Raw genomic sequence first — 20,767 nt, forward strand, 5'->3', positions numbered from 1 at the left:
ACAAACTCATTTTTCTTTTTTAAATTAATGGATCCATTATTATATCTTATCTACCTAACCAGAAAAATTTGGAGAAATTTTAAGGCTACTTTGTTTGGCATTCTCCATGGGTCAAAACTTGAGAATAAAAAATAAGATTCTTCCTCCTCTTCAAAGTGGCTCTTATGACAAATTACGATTATTTTAATATGTTTGATTTGGTTCGTAAAAGAAATTCGTTCTGGTCGATGACGACTTTCGGAGTTGAGGATATTGGTTAATTCAATCAGTCAATAAATTAATTAATTCTTATAGTATAGGACTTGAGTATTATGAAGATCTATTTAATGAAGTAACCGTTTAAAAAAAAATCTCATTTTTTCGAGAGTTTTTAACTTAATAAAATCACTTATAATCTTGAGAATAATTCACATTAACATTGTGCGATGTCGGCCGTCAGCGTAACCTTTTTAGGTGGCACCGTGCAAGACACGTGTTAAAATATTTGGGAGGTTGCGTGGTCTTAGAAAATCCGTCGTTATGTTTTACTTGTCAATCCCCAGAAATGGAGGTCTGAATCAAAACACTTTACCTCGTTTATCAACAGCAACTATTTTTATCTTCAAACGATAATGATATCGCACCTATTAACCTGAATTTTCTCCCCAAAAAAAAAAAAAAATTCCTGGATTTCTTTCTTTATTATTACAAGAGACTGGCCGATAATTTGAAATCTAATTACGGGTTTTGAAACTCAGGTGCACGCGTCTTTTCCCTTTGCCTTATTTGTTTTGTTTTAGCTTTAATTCGTTTCAATTGCATGTCCTTCCTAGTAAATGGAGTTATATATATGAATCAATTATACAGATTACAGAATGGCAATGGCCGGTGAAGTATATTAATGATAATGATAGGATTCAAAGTAAGATATTATGGTGATAAGACCTAGGATAAGAGATTAGGGATATGAATTAATTACAATTATATCAATAATAGCAGTAATGATATTTAATATAGCTCATAAATTATACCCTTATGACAAGGATGAGAATAAGAGATATTATCTCTCTGCGTATCCAAGAAGAGGGTTCTTTTTCTTGCTTGTAGTTTATCTAATTATATTTGTCTACTATTGTTTGATGAATTCCCCCCTTTTTTTTCTTTTGTGGTTTAAAGATTAAACAGATGATGAATAGTCATAGTGAAAGTTCTGTTGATCCATGGGAAACATGTGATCTCTTGGATTGCAAAGAAGGCAAGGCCAAAAAAAACTGGAAAAAAGCAAAATGGCATCTTGTTGAGTACCAAAAATTACCATTGTATTTGAGGGACAATGAGTACATTGTGGGTTACTACAGATCAGAATGGCCTTTGAAGCAGATCCTTCTTAGCATCTTCTCCATTCACAATGAGACTCTCAATGTCTGGACGTAAGGATTTTTTTCTTATTAGCTTTCAATTTTGATTATAATTTTTGCTTGCAAAATGCACTCTGTCAATCATAGTGTTGATGATGATTCATGAATTAGTTTTCTCTATGCGTCTCCTTGGCATCAAAAAGCTTTATGAACTATTTCTTTGCCTCTAGATATGTTGTAATTGTAAACATATTTTGTCATTCTTATAAGATATACCGTTGCATTATCTTTGATGCATGCCATTTTTAGGCAAAGAAGATGTAGACCAGCTTGTCATGTTCTCCATGCTCAAAACTATTCATTTTTGTTCCAGGCATTTGATAGGGTTCTTCCTTTTCCTCTTTCTTACCATTTACACGGCAATGAGGGTTCCAGCGGTTGTGCATCTAGATTCCCTCCAACGCTTCCGTGACATGCTCCCGGTTGCTGATTGGCACAAGATTCAAGAACAACTCTTGAGTTGCTTTCCTTCGATGCCTAACATACCTGATCCTCATAGATTAATGGATGTCTTAAAGATAAAGATGTCTTGGCCTTCAATGGATTTTCTCACATCACTTTCAGGTTTGGCATATATCTCTCCCTGATTTCTTGCCTAAACATTTATCTCAAGTTTATCTAACAGTTGATTGTGTTTTCTGTAATTTAAGCTACCACATCTTTAGTTACTGTTATTAATTTTTAAGCTTGTTCTTCTTGCTTATTTAAGCTTTAGGTATATTCATGTTCTTATTTATTGTGGTTCAATTGAGATTCCTCAAATGGGAAAAAAATATCACTTTTCTAAAGTTACATAAATGAAAACCAAACTGCCCACCAAACTCTCATATGAGTGGGATTCAAATCCCGAACCTGTTGTGCTATTCCAAGAGATCTTATCAATTGATCCCATTGGTACACACCTTTAGAGAGTTGTTCTTGCAAGAGTTTGCATGGTATCAACCAGGAGGTTTGCAAGTTTTAAACCTGTTTAGGTTTTTTAACTATAAACCTGCATTCTAGAAACGTATCTAAATGCTTAGAGATATGCCTTTGGAATTCAGGACCAAGTTGCTTCTCCCGTTTGATGTCTTACTGTTGTTTCTCCAGTATCAGGCCTAACGTCTTCACTTAACATTTAAATGAATGCAGCATGTCTAAAAGATGATGTGGTCAACAAGTTAGCTCCAATTACAGTTCAGGCAATCACAAGATGGCCCATTTTCACATTCTTAGGAGGAGCCATGTTCTGCTTGCTAGCCAGCAGCACATGCCACCTCCTTTGTTGTCACTCAGAGCGCCTTTCCTACATAATGCTCAGACTTGACTATGCCGGAATTGCTGCTCTCATCTCGACATCTTTCTACCCTCCTATCTACTACTCATTTATGTGCTACCCATTCCTTTGCAACCTTTATCTGGGGTTCATAACAGTGTTAGGTATTGCCACCATCGTCATCTCTCTCCTTCCAGTTTTCGAGAAGCCCAAGTTTCGGAGCTTTCGAGCTTCCCTCTTCTTTGGAATGGGCATCTCAGGGGTTGCACCAGTACTTCATAAGCTAATATTGTTTAGGGATAAACCAGAGGCCGTCCAAACCACTGGTTATGAGATATTAATGGGATTGTTCTATGGGTTTGGAGCCTTGATCTATGCCATGAGGGTTCCGGAGAGATGGAAGCCTGGCAAATTTGACATTGCTGGGCATAGTCATCAACTGTTTCATGTGTTGGTAGTGGCAGGGGCTTATACACATTATCTTGATGGGCTAGTTTACCTCAGGTGGCGGGACTTAGAAGGTTGTTAGAGATTAGCCGAGCTTCATATGGCATCTCGACCATATGTACTGATTGGAAAAAACTAGACAGATGAATCTTTGCATGTAGCTAGTCATACTGCTTTAGCTTGAATGAGATGTATTGATGATCTCCAAAGTAATAAGAAGAACACGAGGTCCTGTCGAACACTCTAGAACTTCAATTTATTATCAGTATTGGGAAAGACTGAAGAAAAATTCTGAAGGAAAAAAAAAATCTGGGAATCTAATGCACAAAACTTTGTTCTTTTGAGCATCAGTTATATTAAATGACTTGTGATCCTGATCCTGGAATGAATAATTTTAACTGCGCGAAAGGTGAAAATTTTGCTGCAACCAAATGCAAACTTTTAGTGGACCAAAAACTCAGCGTAGCCGTACGAGATGGCAGGCTGGGCGGGCAATTTCATTTAAAGCCCTCAAATCAGCCATGCAAGTTGGACGGTGAGGCATCAATCCATGACAAAAGACGACACGATGCTCGGGGCCCCAAATTTTGGATGGGGTCTCCGATTTTCCCTTTTTTCTAAAAGTGTCCCAGCTGTGCAGAGCAGCCAGACGGTTGAACATTCTCATGAAGCCCTCTGGTTGGATCTTACAAAGTTACATAATAATATAATTTACATCTATTTATTCATCTATTTATTAGTTATTAAATACTAACTAATAAATACTTTTGGGATATTGGGTACAACAATTCTTGAGTTGATGTATGTAAGTTGTAATATTGGGTTAAGTTACTGAGCCATACCCTAATTAGAAATGGGCTTATGAGATAAATGTCGGGTTCAAATAGCACATCACCCGACCTTCGGTGGTTCCGTTTAGTACTAGATTCCCCAAGCAAAACGAGTTGACCAGTATTAATTTGGTATCTAAAATTTTCACTTAATTTTAATCAATGTAATTCGATGCCAAAGTGCCAAAAAGCCACGCCTACCGGCCTGCGTTGCCCCGGGGGTTACTTACGCTGGGTTTTGTCTTGTGGTGAACATGCCGTCGGACTTGGGCTTACAAATCTGTAGGCCATGAAATAAACAAGTGGCCTTAGGAGTTTACCAGGCAAGCTGGAGACGCCAGGTAAAGAGCTAAAATAAATAAATAAATAAAAAAAAAATTAAAATGGAATACAGAGCAACTCTATGATTATTCTCATAATATTACTTGGATCATAAGTGGAACAAGCTAGCGGTGTTGAACCAATAAATAGGGAAAATCATTTTACACACCATCGATCTATGAATTTTAGTAATTTATTTACCTCGTTTTTTTTTAAATAAATAATTCATGATTAAATAGCTTTCACACTACCTACAACCATCAATATTTCAATTTTCTATAATCACTGTGCTAGGACAATTGACAATTGATTGAGGTCTCAAATTTATTACTTTCTCATTAAAAAAATAATAATAACTTTTAGATAATTATTCATAGCAAATTCTTTTGGATTTTCAATCTTCATAATAAGTAATACGATCTCAATCCTCTAAATCGGGTCGTCGATATACACTACTGACCTTGCAATTGGCCAGAAAAATATCACTATATCAGTAGCTCTCATGCTATCACCACAATTCATTCCGTTTCCGATTAAATATCAGGCCAGCCTTTGCCTTTTGCAGCCTCCTAAAGCAGAAAAAATGTTTCGTGGAAACCCCAAATCCCTATCCTTAAGTCAAGAGACCGGCTGTGATGGTGGCCCGCGCATAAGAATACTTCTCATTCTCTTCACCCAAGGCCGTCGGATATCATATCATTGCTTCAAATCCAACAGTTGTTCCGCGAACAGACAAAGTCAATAAAACAAATAAGTTGAATGATATTTTTAAGTGTTGAACTTAAAAACCTAAAAGTGAACAACCTGTCAGCCGTACTCTTTTAATTAATTGCTCATGGTCGTGCATTTAATGCTAATTTGTACCCCTGGAAGCCATAGCTAGGAACACAGCTAAAGTTGCTTCTTCGAATATTACTTTCCTGGAAACTTAAACCACGGAATAGCAGTAACTTTTTATATTTTACATAAAAATTGATAATACACGATACATTTGGTGGAATTTTTGGCAATTGAATGAAGCTAAAATTTACGGTCTATAGGGGCTCCATTCAAATAATTACCCCGTAGCCAGTCCTGCTTCTTGGTTCAAAATGGAGCAGTTCGCTTGGGGAAGGGAATCCCATGCCAAGAGCTAGGGCAAGATCAAGATCAACATCAATGGTCGTCAGCAGATCAAAACCGTTGATAGACGTGCATGAATCATGATGATCTGTTCGATAAAAGCCCAAAAACATGGCCACTTGTATCCGGATGGAATTTTCCTTTACCTTTAATTTTCTCTCTGTTACTGCCATCCATGCACTTTCTAGTGTCAACGTGCACGCATGTAGTGCCTGTCTATATATATGATCGTTATCATACGCAGTGAAATAAATAATTAAATAAACAAAATAAATCTCATCTAATAATTAATATTGTACTTGTTAAAGTAATAAGTTGTGTTGTCCGAGAGTTGTTAAGTAATATTGTACTTTTAATTTAGTTAACTTAAAATGTTGGCAGAAAAGTTAGAGAAAAAAAAAAGTAATTGCGTTAAAAAGAGCTTGTAACCGCAAGAGTGTGTGTATAAGAGAGCTTGCTTACAAGTTGATTGTCCGCTTCTTACTTATAAGTTATTGTTTGAAATATTAAGTGTCATGTTCTATTTATAAGGAGGTTTGCCTAACTCTACTAAATTCTACAGGCTTCTATTGTAGAGAGTTCTAATAACTTAAAAAACCCTTTATGACCCATAGTGATCTAGAGCATTTTATGTACAAAGTATTATAAAGATTGCATTTTATCACTTCCTAGAGAATTCTTAAATTATTTATAAGGAATGTGTTAGAAATGAAATCTTATAGAATCAACTCGAACTAATACCTCTTAGACTTGTCTAATTAGTCGGTTTGGCTTCAAATTTAGACGGTCCGTAGCATGGTAACAATAAGTGATAAAAATTCGGTCATTGAAATGAAACCTAACCGGCCAAGCTGCCAAGGGTATGGACGGTCATTCTGAAAATGACATGACATTTAATTGTCAGGTTTGCTCCACTTTTTTTATTTTTCGGTCTTCAAAACTTATTATCAAATTTCTCTAAAATTAAGAAAATAAAAATATTAATAAGTGTACTGTGTGTAAATAAATAAATATTGAATTTAAATCCAATGTATATATATATGAACTGTAATGATAGTTTCTTTTGCAACTTGATTAAGTAGTCGAGAATCATGCGTACAGTTGTAAGCATGCTGGTTTTTCTTTGGAAAACCAAAGCAGGTAGCAAAATACAGATTTGACTTTTAATACATTGATAGAGACTGAGAGTTTGTTCGTTTTAGCCCATGAGAAAGAAATGAAGTGATTGAGATTTCTTCAAGAATATTGGAAGCTAGGGTTTGAATTTTGAGATCAGTTTCCAAGATCAGAGAATGGCAACTGGTTAGCTAGCTTTGACCTTTGCAATATATATTGTTGGGGAGAGGGGACCATGCATATGATATGCATGTTAGCAAATAATCTCAAGCTGCTCGGTGCAGGCACAGCCCATTATGTGTTGGTAATTATTTATGGATTTTGAATGATACTATTAACTTAGAAGGTAAAATTCTAAAAATAATATTAACTTTAATAAGAAATGTGAACTGAAATGAGTGTTCTTAGACAAATCAAGAGAAAAGAATCAAAATGAAATAAGAAATTAAAAATGAAATAGAGTATGCACAAAAGAGTGAGATTAAAGTTCTTTTTTCTTTTTTTTCAGGAAGCAAAGAGCGAGATTGAAGTTGAGATTCTAATACAAACTTAAAGAAATGGGTTGACCTAAAAGCTTAGTTGATAAACAAGAATTTAAACCTCAAAGCTTAAGTTGATCATAAATTAGAATTTTGACCATAGTTTCAAAATCAGGTCTTTAAGGAGTAGAGTTGAAAAGCTAGCTGTCAAAGAAATCCTCAAAGCAACCATTAACGTTTAACCTCGAAGCAGCACAAGGCAACTAGCTAACTAACACACAGAGATTACGGATTATGGACTGGCAAAGGGCCACAAGCTAGCCAAGGGCATGTGCGTGTGAGTTTATTGTCTTGGGACCATTTTGATATTCAGACGAATTAAGATCCTACTATTGGCCCCATTATGGAGTCACATATAATCATTGTATAACAATTAACAAATCGATCAACCTCCAGCTTTTCACATTTTTAAGGGTCACTGATACACATTGTACGTCACGCTCTCCTTTTTATAATCTCGAGTAGAAGCAGCAACCTTTGTATTAATTACCAATCATGCAGATTCTGGTCATCCATACCGATAGATGGAGAAGTCTATGTTACGGCTTCTGTAAGTAACAGCAGCCAATGCGGAACTTCCACGGGTGCTAGAGGAGAGAGAAAGAGGTCCCAATGCAAGGTGATGGATATGGGTAAGTTCGAAGCTGTTACTTGCAGCTTCTGCACCGTAGCCATGTCCCCGATAGATACCGCCCTTATGCCGTACAGCTGTTTTCTTCGGCTAATTGGTTAGCCCTCTATTCACTCGAAGAAGCAAATTCTGATGATCCATATCTGATAGAATATATCTTTTGTGTCTTTCATGATCCTCCGGTGGTAATTTTTTATCAAATGAGTAGAGAAATTCGTTGGCCTAAAGCCATGTTTAGTATTGCGGTGTTGGTTCGTTATAATTTTTAAGTTACAGAATTAAAATATTTAATAATCACTTATTATTATGATTTAAAAATTATCTTATTTTATCCTATATTTATATGATGAAAAATATTATTTTTTTATCAAATTTATTATTTAAAACATATATTAACCACACACTATCGACTTATGTTTATCGACTACAGTTTTTTTTTTTCTCACCACCTCAATATAAAATAGAATCTAACTCATACTAAAAAAATAAATAAATGTTGAGTGTTTGCCTCAAGTTAACTTAAGATTCATTTTCAAACGACATGCGATAATGTCTCGAACATGAATATAGAAATTATGAAAGCTGTAAAGATATAGTGATGAAGTGGTTCCGACGTCAAGAGGGTAATAGGTTACGAAAAATGTCGAGAAATAGGAAGTAAAATGTCAAAAATATTACAGGAGAAAGAGTAAGAATTCACCACTACTACCAGTAGGGCCCAAGAACAGCTATATGGAATGTACCAAGGATGGAATTTCTACCTTAAAATGGCGGAAAGTTTCCTGTCTGTAAGCATCAATACAAACACTACATCATGACACATCAATCGTGTATTTATTTTTCCCATTTATCTAACTTAACAGCTCCATCATTTTGCTGTATGTTGATGTCCTGCTGTGTAAGATAATACGTTTTTTTAGCCAAACATGCAGACCAAATATTTGCACAGAAGGTACGCGGAAATATATTTAAAAAATTTGGAAACATAAAACAAAAAAATCAAACCGAGACAACTTTAACTTTTTAATACTTGTGGTCAATTAAAGCATCTTTAGTCTCAATCTTAAGAACGCCGATGAGGACCAGGTCTCTAAATTGAGACCAACCAACAACGCAACAAAGTCAAAAAGACTCCACTAGTTGCTTCTAAGTAATTAGCGTGACATCCAACTATATTAATCGTACTGTGACTCCCTCATTGAAGAAATTTTGGATTTACCCTTTAGATTTAATAGTTGCTGCTTAAAAACATGAACGGTTGGTAACTTTTAAGAACAAATTGCTTCCATTCATGTTATCTAGCTATTAAAATGTGGTATGAATCGAGTCGTACTGGACCCATCAATTAATATGGATTTTGGAAATTATCTATCAAGCATTATTGATGTATAGTTGTAAAATCCAATAAGTTTGCAAACTCAACTGTGATCTGTCCATTTCAATAGTTCAATTTTTTTTGTGGTGACGGAATATTATGAAAGCTGTTTTTAGTCTTCTCGGTAAAAAAAAAAAAAAAGCCAAGAAATTCAAAAAACAAAAGAAAAGACGAAATCTGATACATGGATAAAATTTGTTTTCTGATTTTAGTCTTATGCTCATTATGTAGTTAAAAGGATGACGGGGATTAACAATGAAACATGTCTGTTTTGTTGAAAGGAAGACAGACCATGAAAATTTAATTAAGGGGTTTATTTTTTATTATATGTAAAATATTGTCAACTACCAAGAGTCAAAAGATGTGATACAAGTGAAAAATACGTTGAAAATTTACACTGAAAGTGAAAGGACACGAGTAGTGGCAGCCCCATTCTAGTAGAAAGATCAAAGCTGAAGATAACTACTGTTACCATACCAATTTCTACTGTTTCCTTTCTCTTTCTCACGCTCACACAGCCACACAAAGCCAACTGGCAATTTTGGTTGATCCACTGAGTTAAAAAATAAGATGGAGCAAAGGAAAAAACTAGTCTAGGATTTGAGTGTGATGTCATTTGGTTTATTTTTATTTTCTCTTGCTCTTCTACTTAAATAGACAAAGAACTTGAATGAGAGCGTGGGTGTTTGCACTTTCATTTTCTTTAAAAAGGCATTGGTTGAAGAGAGTGTCTTAAGTGTATTAGTAATAATGAATCTATCCGCTTCACAATGTAAATGTAGTAGCAGTGGCAGTGGGTGTGAGTCTGGGTGGACTTCGTACTTGGATCAAGCATCTCTTTCAAGAAACAGATACCAATGCTATAGTCTTGGTGATGGACATAATGAAGAAGAAGAAGAAGATGACTTGTCCATGGTGTCTGATGCATCTTCAGGGCCTCCTCATTATTGCGAACACGATGAAGATTGCTTTGATGAAAAGGGTTCTTTTTATTCTCCTCATTTGCCTTCCGAATTGGCCCCGGCAAAGAGCAAAAACAAAAAAAAGATCAAACAACAACAGCATAATTCATATCTCGATGACACTGCTAGCTCCCCTGTCAAGGCAAGTTTCAATGACATTGCTAATTGTTCATAAATTTGTAGTCTTGGGAAACAAATTTTAGCTAATGGGTTCCTGAAACTTCCTTATTTGTACAGAAAAATATCAGTTTCTCCAAGAATGAAGCTTCAGTGGAGCAGGTTTTGGGGTATTCACAAGGCTTCTCTACAACACATTTAAGGGTACTGTGGTCGCTATTCTCTCTACCACTAGTATATAAAATGTCCGTCTTCTTATATCCTGCCAATTCTCTTGCAGGGAAAATCAACTTTCAAAAAGCATTTTGATTTCTTGCCATCCTCTCTGGCTGGAAAAAAATGTTAGCTTGCTCATTCTTACTTGTTCAAGACCTGAATTTAAAATTAAATGATTCCTTTTATTCCCAGAACTAATTTGTTGTGTATCGTCTCTGGGCTGCAGGTGGTTTCAAGGAGGAAAGTGGGAATGACAAATGGCGATTGTAATATGTTTTTCTCCACAGCAAAGTTGCTCAGGATAGAGAATTGGGATTTGGGAGGCATGTAAAAAACATAAAATCATGCATTTAGATCTCCCTAGGGGTCTTGTTAATTTGTTTTCACTTTTGTTTTATTTTGTTTTTTTTTCCCCTCCCCTATTCTACTCCTTTTAATATGTTCCTGTCAAAGCTGCGGGAAACAAGCTGAGACCAATAAAAGTTAACTGTCTTTCCTGTCTACATATTTACTTTTGCCACCAATGCTAGTAACCGATTAGTTATATATCTTCTGTGCATACAAAATAAACCTATAACAAAGCAAAGCCAATATTTTATTACATGAATCACAAAACCAACCACAGTGCTCCTTCTGATGTCATGGAAGAAAGATTAAGAAGAGCGGATTGAATATCTGAAGAAAAAAAGCTGGAAACTGAAGGGTGGAAAAAAACAAGAAAAATTTTTAATGCTATGATAAGAGTTGTGGTCCATTGAAGAACAGGGTGTCTTAGCATATTTCATTGATAAGAGAGAAGGCAAGTAGGCAACCGCACAGGACACATAGGATATGAGAGAAATCAAATGAACATCCAAAATCCAGAGGCCAATAGATGATATGAGATGACCCACCAGTTTCCACATCAGTAATTTAATTTGCCAGCCTAGCTTCCTTCACACTAACTAGGTAGGGTTGGTGAATTTGATAATCCACGGCCGGCCTAATAGCACTCGGAACAAGACAATTTTCCACATGGATGTAACCAAAAGTTAAGCTTCATTTTCAACCAAAAGCGGCACCCCCCCCACCTCTTTCTGATAGCTACCCACTAAAAATGTGATCCATACACACAATACTGCTACATAATTATTAAATTTGTTTTGGCCTTTTTGCCTTCCTTTCATAATCTTTATTTGATGATTTGATCCTCAAAATTAGTACCCATATCCTGGAAAAAGACTTTAGATTTTACGAACGGGACAAGATCACTACCTCTTGTCTTCCTCCAATCAAACGTTCTTCCTTTCTTCTCCCTCTCAGAAGGCAAACTTAGCTACTCATGGCAACTAAGCAAGTAGCGGGTGAAGAAAGCACCCATCATCCAACCAACCAATCTTTGTAGTTGAATGATTTTGCATTACTTGGCAAATATTCCCATGCCTGTACCAATTCTGGCTTCAAAGCGCAGTAAGGATTAAGGATTCGTCCCGGTCCAAGAATCTCCTCCATTACATTGTGACAAAACAATACAGAATGCGCGACTATGAGAAAACTGAAAACTGGCTGGGCTTTATTAACGGATAACTCTTTAAATTAATTTATTAACCATTAAACGTAAGCTAAAAATTTGGTTAAAAAAAAGTATTTGTCAATAAATCAATGCACATACCCATCGAACATACAAATTTATGGCGTAAAAGAATCATGGAAGACAAAATTGACTAACTTAACATGTTAACAAAATTTTTCAGAGGAATACAATACACAACATGCAGCATAGCTGCAGAAACCCCTGCCTGGCCTCCCAATCTTTGTCATCTCTTTCCAAGCATTTTGTCCCCCCTCCTCCCACTTCACAGGTTTCTGATGAGGAGAAATGGGTGCTTTTATAACAGAAGCAATCTGTTGCCACATTTGAACTCTCCCCAGCTGTGTATATTAATTATGTTCCATAAATATGTCTGTGAACAGGGGCATCGAAAGTTTTAACCACTTCCAACCATGGTTTGTCAATGATCAACATGGAACTTTTGGAAAGGTGTCCAATAAATAAAACAGGATCTCTGAAAGCAAAAAATTCAAAATTTTTTCTACCATGCAGTTTATTAGACTCTGTTTGGCAGTCTCTCAACTTCCGCTTCAGCCTACCATTGATGGGTGTACTAGCTATCTTCCTCAAAGCAGACCCCTGACCACTTACCATGTCAGTCTCATCATCTGGATCCACTGGTCTCCCAAAGTCAATCACACACATTGCCCTACACCACAAACAATGTTTTAAATATTAGAATGCCACCAAAATAGATTATAGAACCCCAATAGATTATCACAATACTCTGCAGGTCTCAACATATTCTACAATTTGAAGGAACGAAGATTACTTAGTTCAAACCCAAGAGAGAAAGGTAGGGTCTGGGAGAGGCCCAGCCAATGAGACAGCATGAAAGGGACAAGTTGAATGCCAATGGGAATAAGTGAACAATATGCAGAATGCAAATATATTGCAGAGCATGCCATTTAAATTATAATGTGAAGCACAAAAGAACTGCTTTGCAAAAATGACCAAGTAAATCAATTAAAAAAAGTCTGTACAAATTTATCCAACTTCTAGTTTTCCTCTACAGAAACAAGTGCTGCAAACTGACTAATGAAATAAAGGAAGACAGAGAGGGTATACCAAACATACTTGCATTTTCTTTTTCTTAACCAAAAAACAGATTGATACCATAGTAAACTATAGACTCAAAATAAGCACCAAAATTCTAAATCAGCATGCATATGCCAAAATACAGATTGAACTATCTGCATCACCAGAGTGTTTATTTGCTTCCACTTATACTTCTAAAGTTTTATTTATACTTTGATTTAGTTAAGTGCAATCTTCAAATTGAAAGCTGCTGACAGAACACAATTCGAGTAGGAAAGAGAGAGGGGAAAAAAAAGAACAGAGAGAGAGAGAGAGAGAGAGAGAGAGAGAGAGAGAGAGAGGGAGAGAGTCGCACCTGGCACTATAAATGATAACAGATGATGAGCTAGGGGAAGGTGAGAAAGAGAGCCCAATCACCTCCCCAGGAAATTCTTGATATCTCCTCGGCAGAACAAATGTATGCTGCATTGACCATTCTCCTAGCTGTTTAGCCTCCACATCAAATACATAGACCTGGTTTGAAGAGGTGGTAATTATAAGAACATTGTTATTCTGAGGAGGAAAACCAGCAGCTGTGACAGAAGCACCTTCCAATCTTGATATGAACCAGTGTTGCCTGTTCCAACAAACCGAAATAATTATATCCAATGAGGAGCTTTGAACAGAGAATAAACAACAATAGAATTTTGCAACATCCCTCCACAGTACCCTATCATGCATATCCAATAATTTGTTCTAGAAAGTTAGGAATAGGTTTCAGATAAACTAATAAAAAAAATATGAACAAGCTGTTTCAGAAATTAATATTTCAAAAGAATAACCAAAAAATTGTAAAATGTTCACACCGAGCTATAATACGTGTTTAAAATTGTTGCAAGCCAGCTATCGGCTGTGAACCATTACACTGGAGTGACTAAAACAATAATCCACATAATAAGTATTATAAATAGGTATCTACAATCACTACGGAGTCCATCATATAACAGTTGACGTTTTAACACATTATCAGGCAACTATAGTTAATCCCTCAAATAAGCATAAATAACTTCAGTTACAGGTTAAACGCGTAATTAGGTTACACATAGACACGCATTCCTCGTAACAGAAGATTATTTTATCAATAGATCTATATATAAAACAGACACTAGTATAATTACTAAAAAGAGAGGGGCAAATATAAATACATCCACACACACCTTTGAATCTCCAGGTTGAATATATACACATCCCCAAAACAGTTCACGGCAGCCAGCCACTGCCCATCAGAACTTGTAAACATTTTTGTTATAGGAGGCTCACTAGGTTGTATTTCCCTATCATGCTCCTCACGACAAGGTGTGAAAGTATGTAGTAGCTCAGAGCTGCTGACATCCACAACCTGTAGCAGGAAAAACAACAATAAATAATAGTATCTAACTATTTTCTAGGATTTGGTATAAAGTCTTTCTTGTAGCATCATCTTATTCTCAAGGAAAATGCATTATGACAAGGCATTTCATTCAAACTTATAAGTTTATGAAGAAGACATGGTCTCAAACATTTGGAATGCAGAAATTGACAAAGCAAAATAATACAAAACGATTTTTTCATAAAATAAGTACATTAAACAAATATAAAGGAGCACATCAAAGCACACAATTCTTCTGCCAAAAAGAGAGGGAAAAAGGAAAAAACAAAAAACTCATGAGGCAACTTCATTCCCTAAAACTCAGAAACTGAGAGAAAATTAAGAGTTATAGACAACAATTGATCTATCAATTTTGATTCCAGAAGTTGACTAGAAAGACATAAAAGTACCCCACCAATCAAGCCCAAAGAAGATTTCATCTCACTTAAGCTTCTCGAATCCTCCTTGAACAGACAGGTAAATGCTACAAAGCTCTACCAATCAGAGGATATTATGGCTGCCTATTAGACACTAAAACCATTGACCCATTCCTCTATTTGGGCTAAGGATTATATATTATCCAGAGGACCAGGTGCTCCAACCATCAATACAATTTATTGTTTCCATGTAATTGTCTTACGTCCAGGTGACTTGATCCTGCTATATAGCAGACATATTAACTCATTTATATGGTAGAAGATTTGTAAATCCTCACCAATTCAGGTACATTTTCAATCATGTTTCAACTGTTAACATCAGAAAAGGATGCCTTAAGTGGATTTTACATGCTTTAAAAGTGTGTTTGACTCAAGAAATAATTTACTTTCTTAGTCAGAAATGATAATGCCCTTTCCCATGCTTGTTCACTCTTCAATAAGGGTAGGTTGCCTGTAATGTGAGACAGTATCCTGTAATACTTGGGAAGCAGTTCCTATTATAATCCCATAAGAAAATTGGACCACTTCTTTTTCCCAAATAACACCAACATCATGTAGCAAGCATTAACTCACAAAAGCAGAAAAACAAACCCCAAGTACTAAGCTCCAAATATGAATTAACTTCTAATAATTATATTTAAAACACAAATAAGTTTCCACATTAAGAATTCAAACTCATGTAAATCACTAATAAATTACGTGTCAAGCAGTTCCCTGCTATAATCCCATGAGAAAATTGGACCGCTTCCCAAATAACACCAACATCATGAAGCAAGCATAACTCACAAAAGCAGAAAAACAAACCCAAAGTGCTAAGCTCCAAATATGAATTAACTTCCAATAATTATATCTAAAACACAAAATAAGTTTCCACATTGTGAATTCAAACTCAAGTAGATCACTAATAAATTATGTGTCCACATTATGCCCACCATAAGTATTTTATCACTAAACATCATGCTTAAAACCCACAAAACAAGAATAATAGTTGAAAGTCAAAAACATATAACATTAATGATCATTTATAACCTTGTCAACCACTGGGCCAGTACAAAGTAAATAATTTAGAATGTGCAAACCCATTTTACATTGCATTTCCAGGTGAAAACTCAAGTTCTTACTGAGTAACATGGAAAGCAACAAGAAACAAGGGAGATACCAGCCACTAAAGCTAGGAAGTTTACCCAAGTCTCTTCCAAAAGCATGAACCTCATTAAATATGTAAAACAAAGAAAAAAAAATCCCAAATACATTAGGAATCAGAAAAAGAAATGAAATTCTATCAAAGAGAACATACTTACATATATCCTTCTATCATGCCCTGCTATAATCAATTGTGAAGAATCATAACTAAAAATCATGGAATGCGCAAACTGTAGTTTCCGCGGAAGTTGTCTTTTATTGATAATCCATTCACCCTGGCCAACTTTACCCTTCTTCAATTCAAAAAGGCTGGGTTTAACATGGTCTGAATATGCAAAAAGCATCCCAGAGTTAGAAATGGTGCTGCAGATAATTTTCCGGGATGCCTTACTCTTTACTTGGACCAACAAACTTGTACTTGCATGGCCCCCAGAAGAGGAGCGAGATTCTACATTATTCTCTAGACGAACAGAGAGGATATCTAACCGACAAGAATACTGAACTAAAAGTAAAGATGTATGACTGAATATCGTATTATGCACCAGGTGGATGGGTACTCTCTGGGGTGCAGGGCAGATTTCATGTGGAGAGAACTTGGTGAACTCGTTAGCACAGTAGGCAAAGAGCTTAGTGTCATCACCGGCAGAGATAAGCATGGGAACATCTAAGTGAGCCCACTTATGGTAGCTAAAATCAATGGGCTTCTCCCTACCACGACTTCTTTTTACCTTATCTTCTGGCAAAGGATCTACAAGTGAAAAAACACAGTTCAGTAACTGGAAAACAGCTAAAGACCTAAATAAATATCTTGTACACGGATGAAATCATGATTTATGTAAAGAATAATGCATAAATTAAAGTGATTTGAAATTTGAAAGAAACAAACAAAACATCAAACATCAAACAAAAACAAAATCTGACACACCTTCACGACTGATCGGCACAGCCACCGTCAAAGCCCTGACATCATGTGTATGAGCTCTTACAGAGCCAACATATATCCATTTCTTAATTACTTCAGAGGAAGACAGGCCATCATTTGGCCCAATTGACTCACATGAAGCCTTATATAGAATAACCTGCAAAGTGAAGCAACTTAATTGACATAAGATAGCTCAGGCCCAATCAAATAAAACAAGAAGCAGAATGCGACTTAACATTACAATAAATGATTTTTCCCTCGTAACAACAATACGTTGGCTAGGAGAAATAAAGAATAACTACTCTTCCTAATGTAAACACACATTTGAGGAATAAAACAATTTTTCTCAGATATCTTGATGGTAACTCTTACAAACAGCAGAAAGTATTTACTATAAATAGAAGAATAATGCAGGGACGTGACTGTCCGTCCATACCTGACCATCAGAGCCAGTAGAGAACACCCTGTTATGACTAGGAGCTGCAGCCAGAGCATTCACATCTCCTTTGTGAAAAGAATGAGCCTGCAAAAGTGTTCCATGCCGGCTGTCCCAAAACTGAACGCTGCCAGTACTGTCTGCACTAACAAGGGTCCCACACCTAAATTTGATCATGACACAATCAGCAAGGGTAAATGTCTCTACATAAACTTACATCCTACCAAAGCACTAACAATACAACAATTAATTCACAAATACACATAGAAGAACATTTATTACCTCAGGGAAAGTAATGACCATATGCAAAGTTCAGGTCCACTGCCCAAGCCTCCCAGCCCGACCGTAATCCTATATATTTCATAACCCAATTTAGCATCCCAACTTCTAATATACCTGCAAAATTTCCATTGTCGATATATTAAGCACAGTTCTAGATTGAAGGAAAAATGAAAAAGAGAATACTGTACATCTCATAAATGCATTCACATCCAATTAAGCTGTGAGCTGGTAATCATACCAAACCAAAGCTTGCACCAGAAGACAAACAATCATGTAAACTGAAGAACATTGCATGTCAGTCTTTATAACAAACTTACCCATCACTGCTCCCTGAATATAACATATTACCATCAGCACTCCAGGTCACACTTAAAACACGCCCTGCAAATAAAATATGACCACGAAACTTAAAATAAAAATAGCAACAATGACACAACAAGAATAGTCACTTGGGTGCAGATGTCTCACCACTGACCCTAGGCAATGATCTATGGTAAATCAACTCATCTGAATCAGTGATCCTGTATATCCTCACACAACCATCATCACAAGCAAGGGCTACACGTCTGTCCTCAACAACAGATTGCTCATGTAGCTCATCTGAGTCAGAATCATTTTCACTCTCACTGGTTTCGTGATCATCACTATCATTAGATTTATCATTTAAATATCCATTTCCAATATGGTCTGAGTTAGTCACTGCATGCATTAGCGAACTATTAGAGGGTGCAACAGCCATCTGCCAGATTGAGAAATCAATTGACTGCAGTACAATCTGCAGATGCACATTGAGGAAGACATGTTATACAAATTCAGAGAATAAAAAACATAATAACTAGTCTTAATCACGTAAAAGTTGCAATAAATGAGTAGATCATTTAATGAGCCCAAAACAGGAAAATTCAATAAATATATAAACCAACCATAACAAAATGTGCTACAGGCAAGGTTATTTGTTTCACTTCCTTCATTGCTTATTAGAGTAAATATTACCAATACCACACCTTCCTTGATAGTGCAGCCTAAACTCCATCTAGACTTGTATGATTGGTAAATTGATTTGTGATTCCAAAATCATTTCCAGGTTAAACCCGGCATCCATCAAACAAAGGGAAGTTCAAAATAATAAGAATACCTACAAATGAGTTAGTCCATGTGACCAAAAAAAGAAAAGGTCATCATCAAGAATACATTTTACTAGTAACACAACTAGGATTCATTGCAAGTCCGGTGGGCACAGTTTCACTCGTCTAAAGCTCAAGCACGCAACACAATACTCTGTAATTAATAATGCAAGAGCAAAGAAAAGCATTCACCTTCTGTTTCAAATCATAAAGATCCCACTCTGAAACCGACCCATCAATACTAGAAGAGAACAACCGTCCACCAGGCAACCCCATTTTACCAGCATGACACCAAACAAGCGATGAAATTCTTGACTTAGGATCTCCATGAACGGTCTAAACAAACATGAAAACACAAAATTAAACAAATAAATGAAGCACAGGTCAAGCTTGAACCAATAATTAACCGAAGTGAATAAAATAAATCAGTGTTAATAATATTACTATTACCAGCTGACAGTGCCAGCCGGAGGTGCCTGGAGATACTAGCCAAATCTCAAGTGAGCCGTCTTCGCGAGCCGCGGCTACCTGTGAATCGTCGGCGCTGGTGGCTAGGGCTACTACCGGAGACGGCTTCCAGTCGATTGAGCTGTTCCGGTAAATGGGCATTTCAACAACTAAGCGTGAAGTGCGATTAGAATCGGGAGGTTACAAGTAATGTTTTGTGATAGCCTGTGAGAGGATTTAGGGGTAGATTGAGAGAGCATGTGAGAAAGAAAGAAAGAAAGAAAGAAGGCGACTCCTAGGTTTTTGAGGGTTTAAGCGCGGCTAATGATACTCGAGTGTGCCTTTATATCTGAACCGGAACGGTGTGGGTTCGATTGGTACGGTTTGCGAACCGTTTGATGGACCGCGAGCGACAAGGGAATGCAAGTTGTTGTTGAACCTTGCGGTGTTTGATATTGGAAGGATTTGGAGGCCGTGAGGTTTATTTGTGAATCATTTGGGTGGACAAAAACAACCACAATCCATACCTGAACCCAAGACATTCAACCCAAATCAAATTTCAAAATCTGGGTTGGATTTCTATTTACCCATTTAAAAATTTGGGTTGTGTTGGGTTAAGCCTACAAAACCGAATTCAACTCATATAAATATATACAACCTGTATATATACGCTGGAAAGTATTCAAATACTATTTTGTTTACTCTATGAAATAGTAAAAAATAGTATAAAAAAAAATGCTTGAAATTAAACACCGCAACCTGCCGCTTCTAAGCCATATGATAAAAGGGATATTTTTGTCAACCGCTTACATTTTAATTCAACTTTAAATTTTCCGTTCTATATATTTTAACATTAAGCAACGTTAAAAATGTAAATAGCTTGCAAAACTTGAAGAAAACTACAATAATTTTACTGTGACGTAAATAAGAAATTTTAAAATTTAAAGATGCAAACAGTTCATAAAAAAATTTACTTTGTCATCATCGATGACGGACTGCATTGGTCAAGTGGGTGTGTTTTCCTCTATTGTTCTTAACTTCTTATATTCGTTAAAATAAATTAAAAATATTATGTTGCCATGATAATGAAAATATTATTAATTTAATTTAATATATGATTGAAAATTTTACAGGCCCAGTCCAAAATATTGTCTTCTAGTCAATCAAATTTTCCAGTAAACCCCAAAGTACAGGCCAGTCCACGAGTCACTTTTACACTGTCTCCCGTGCAAAGTGTGCCGTCAAGGCAATTGAGCGTTTAAGAGTTATGAACTGAACTGCAGCCTAAGCCCCCAACTTAACTTTCTTTAGTGCATGTTTCATACGATTTTTTTTAATTATTATAAGTATTTATTTAATTTTATAAATTTTTATCAAAATTTATTTTATTTAATTATTTTTTAATAAAAATTTTAAAATTTAAATAAATTATTGTATCTCTATTAATAAAAATTAAAATTTTAAAAATAAAGTTTTTTTTTAAAAAAAATATTAAAATATTTTTTATATATTTAATAATTTTATTTATTTATAATATAATTTTAAAAAATTTACATATTAAAATAATTTTATAATTTTTAATAAATTTTTTTATTAATAATTATATAACTAAATTTTTTTAATAAAAACTTT

At 35.6% G+C, this 20,767-nt stretch overlaps 3 protein-coding genes across 5 annotated transcripts; 2 read left to right on the plus strand and 1 right to left on the minus strand.

Annotated features, from left to right (window-relative positions):
* Positions 1 to 466: 466 nt before the first annotated feature.
* On the plus strand, positions 467 to 3,345 carry LOC18041497 (heptahelical transmembrane protein 4). The gene is made up of 4 exons (XM_006433585.2): positions 467 to 737; positions 1,156 to 1,409; positions 1,711 to 1,961; positions 2,529 to 3,345. Exons 2-4 carry the CDS (start codon positions 1,165 to 1,167, stop codon positions 3,179 to 3,181), a joined length of 1,149 nt encoding a protein of 382 aa, XP_006433648.1. The 5' UTR covers positions 467 to 737; positions 1,156 to 1,164; the 3' UTR covers positions 3,182 to 3,345.
* A 6,307-nt stretch (positions 3,346 to 9,652) lies between these two features.
* Positions 9,653 to 10,675, plus strand: LOC18041498. 2 transcript variants are annotated; one of them, XM_024184830.1, is made up of 4 exons: positions 9,653 to 10,137; positions 10,233 to 10,316; positions 10,393 to 10,453; positions 10,555 to 10,675. In XM_024184830.1, the coding sequence occupies exons 1-4, from the start codon at positions 9,784 to 9,786 to the stop codon at positions 10,596 to 10,598; spliced, it is 543 nt and encodes a 180-aa protein (XP_024040598.1). In that variant the 5' UTR covers positions 9,653 to 9,783; the 3' UTR covers positions 10,599 to 10,675. The 2 variants fall into 2 exon arrangements, with proteins under 2 accessions (XP_024040598.1, XP_024040599.1); XM_024184831.1 differs by lacking the exon at positions 10,393 to 10,453.
* A 1,203-nt stretch (positions 10,676 to 11,878) lies between these two features.
* LOC18043012 (U3 small nucleolar RNA-associated protein 4 homolog) lies at positions 11,879 to 19,647 on the minus strand. Of its 2 annotated transcripts, none has more exons than XM_006433587.2 (11): positions 19,139 to 19,647; positions 18,881 to 19,024; positions 18,033 to 18,339; positions 17,882 to 17,945; positions 17,565 to 17,678; positions 17,283 to 17,445; positions 16,850 to 17,003; positions 16,083 to 16,672; positions 14,154 to 14,335; positions 13,313 to 13,573; positions 11,879 to 12,568 (listed from the first exon to the last, which is right to left on the minus strand). In XM_006433587.2, exons 1-11 carry the CDS (start codon positions 19,295 to 19,297, stop codon positions 12,253 to 12,255), a joined length of 2,454 nt encoding a protein of 817 aa, XP_006433650.1. In that variant the 5' UTR covers positions 19,298 to 19,647; the 3' UTR covers positions 11,879 to 12,252. The 2 variants fall into 2 exon arrangements, with proteins under 2 accessions (XP_006433650.1, XP_024039809.1); XM_024184041.1 differs by having other exon boundaries at positions 19,133 to 19,647.
* Between the last annotated feature and the right edge of the window lie 1,120 nt (positions 19,648 to 20,767).

Source organism: Citrus clementina, unplaced genomic scaffold (genome assembly GCF_000493195.1).
Source record: "Citrus clementina cultivar Clemenules unplaced genomic scaffold, Citrus_clementina_v1.0 scaffold_5, whole genome shotgun sequence".
Taxonomy (NCBI): domain Eukaryota; kingdom Viridiplantae; phylum Streptophyta; class Magnoliopsida; order Sapindales; family Rutaceae; genus Citrus; species Citrus x clementina.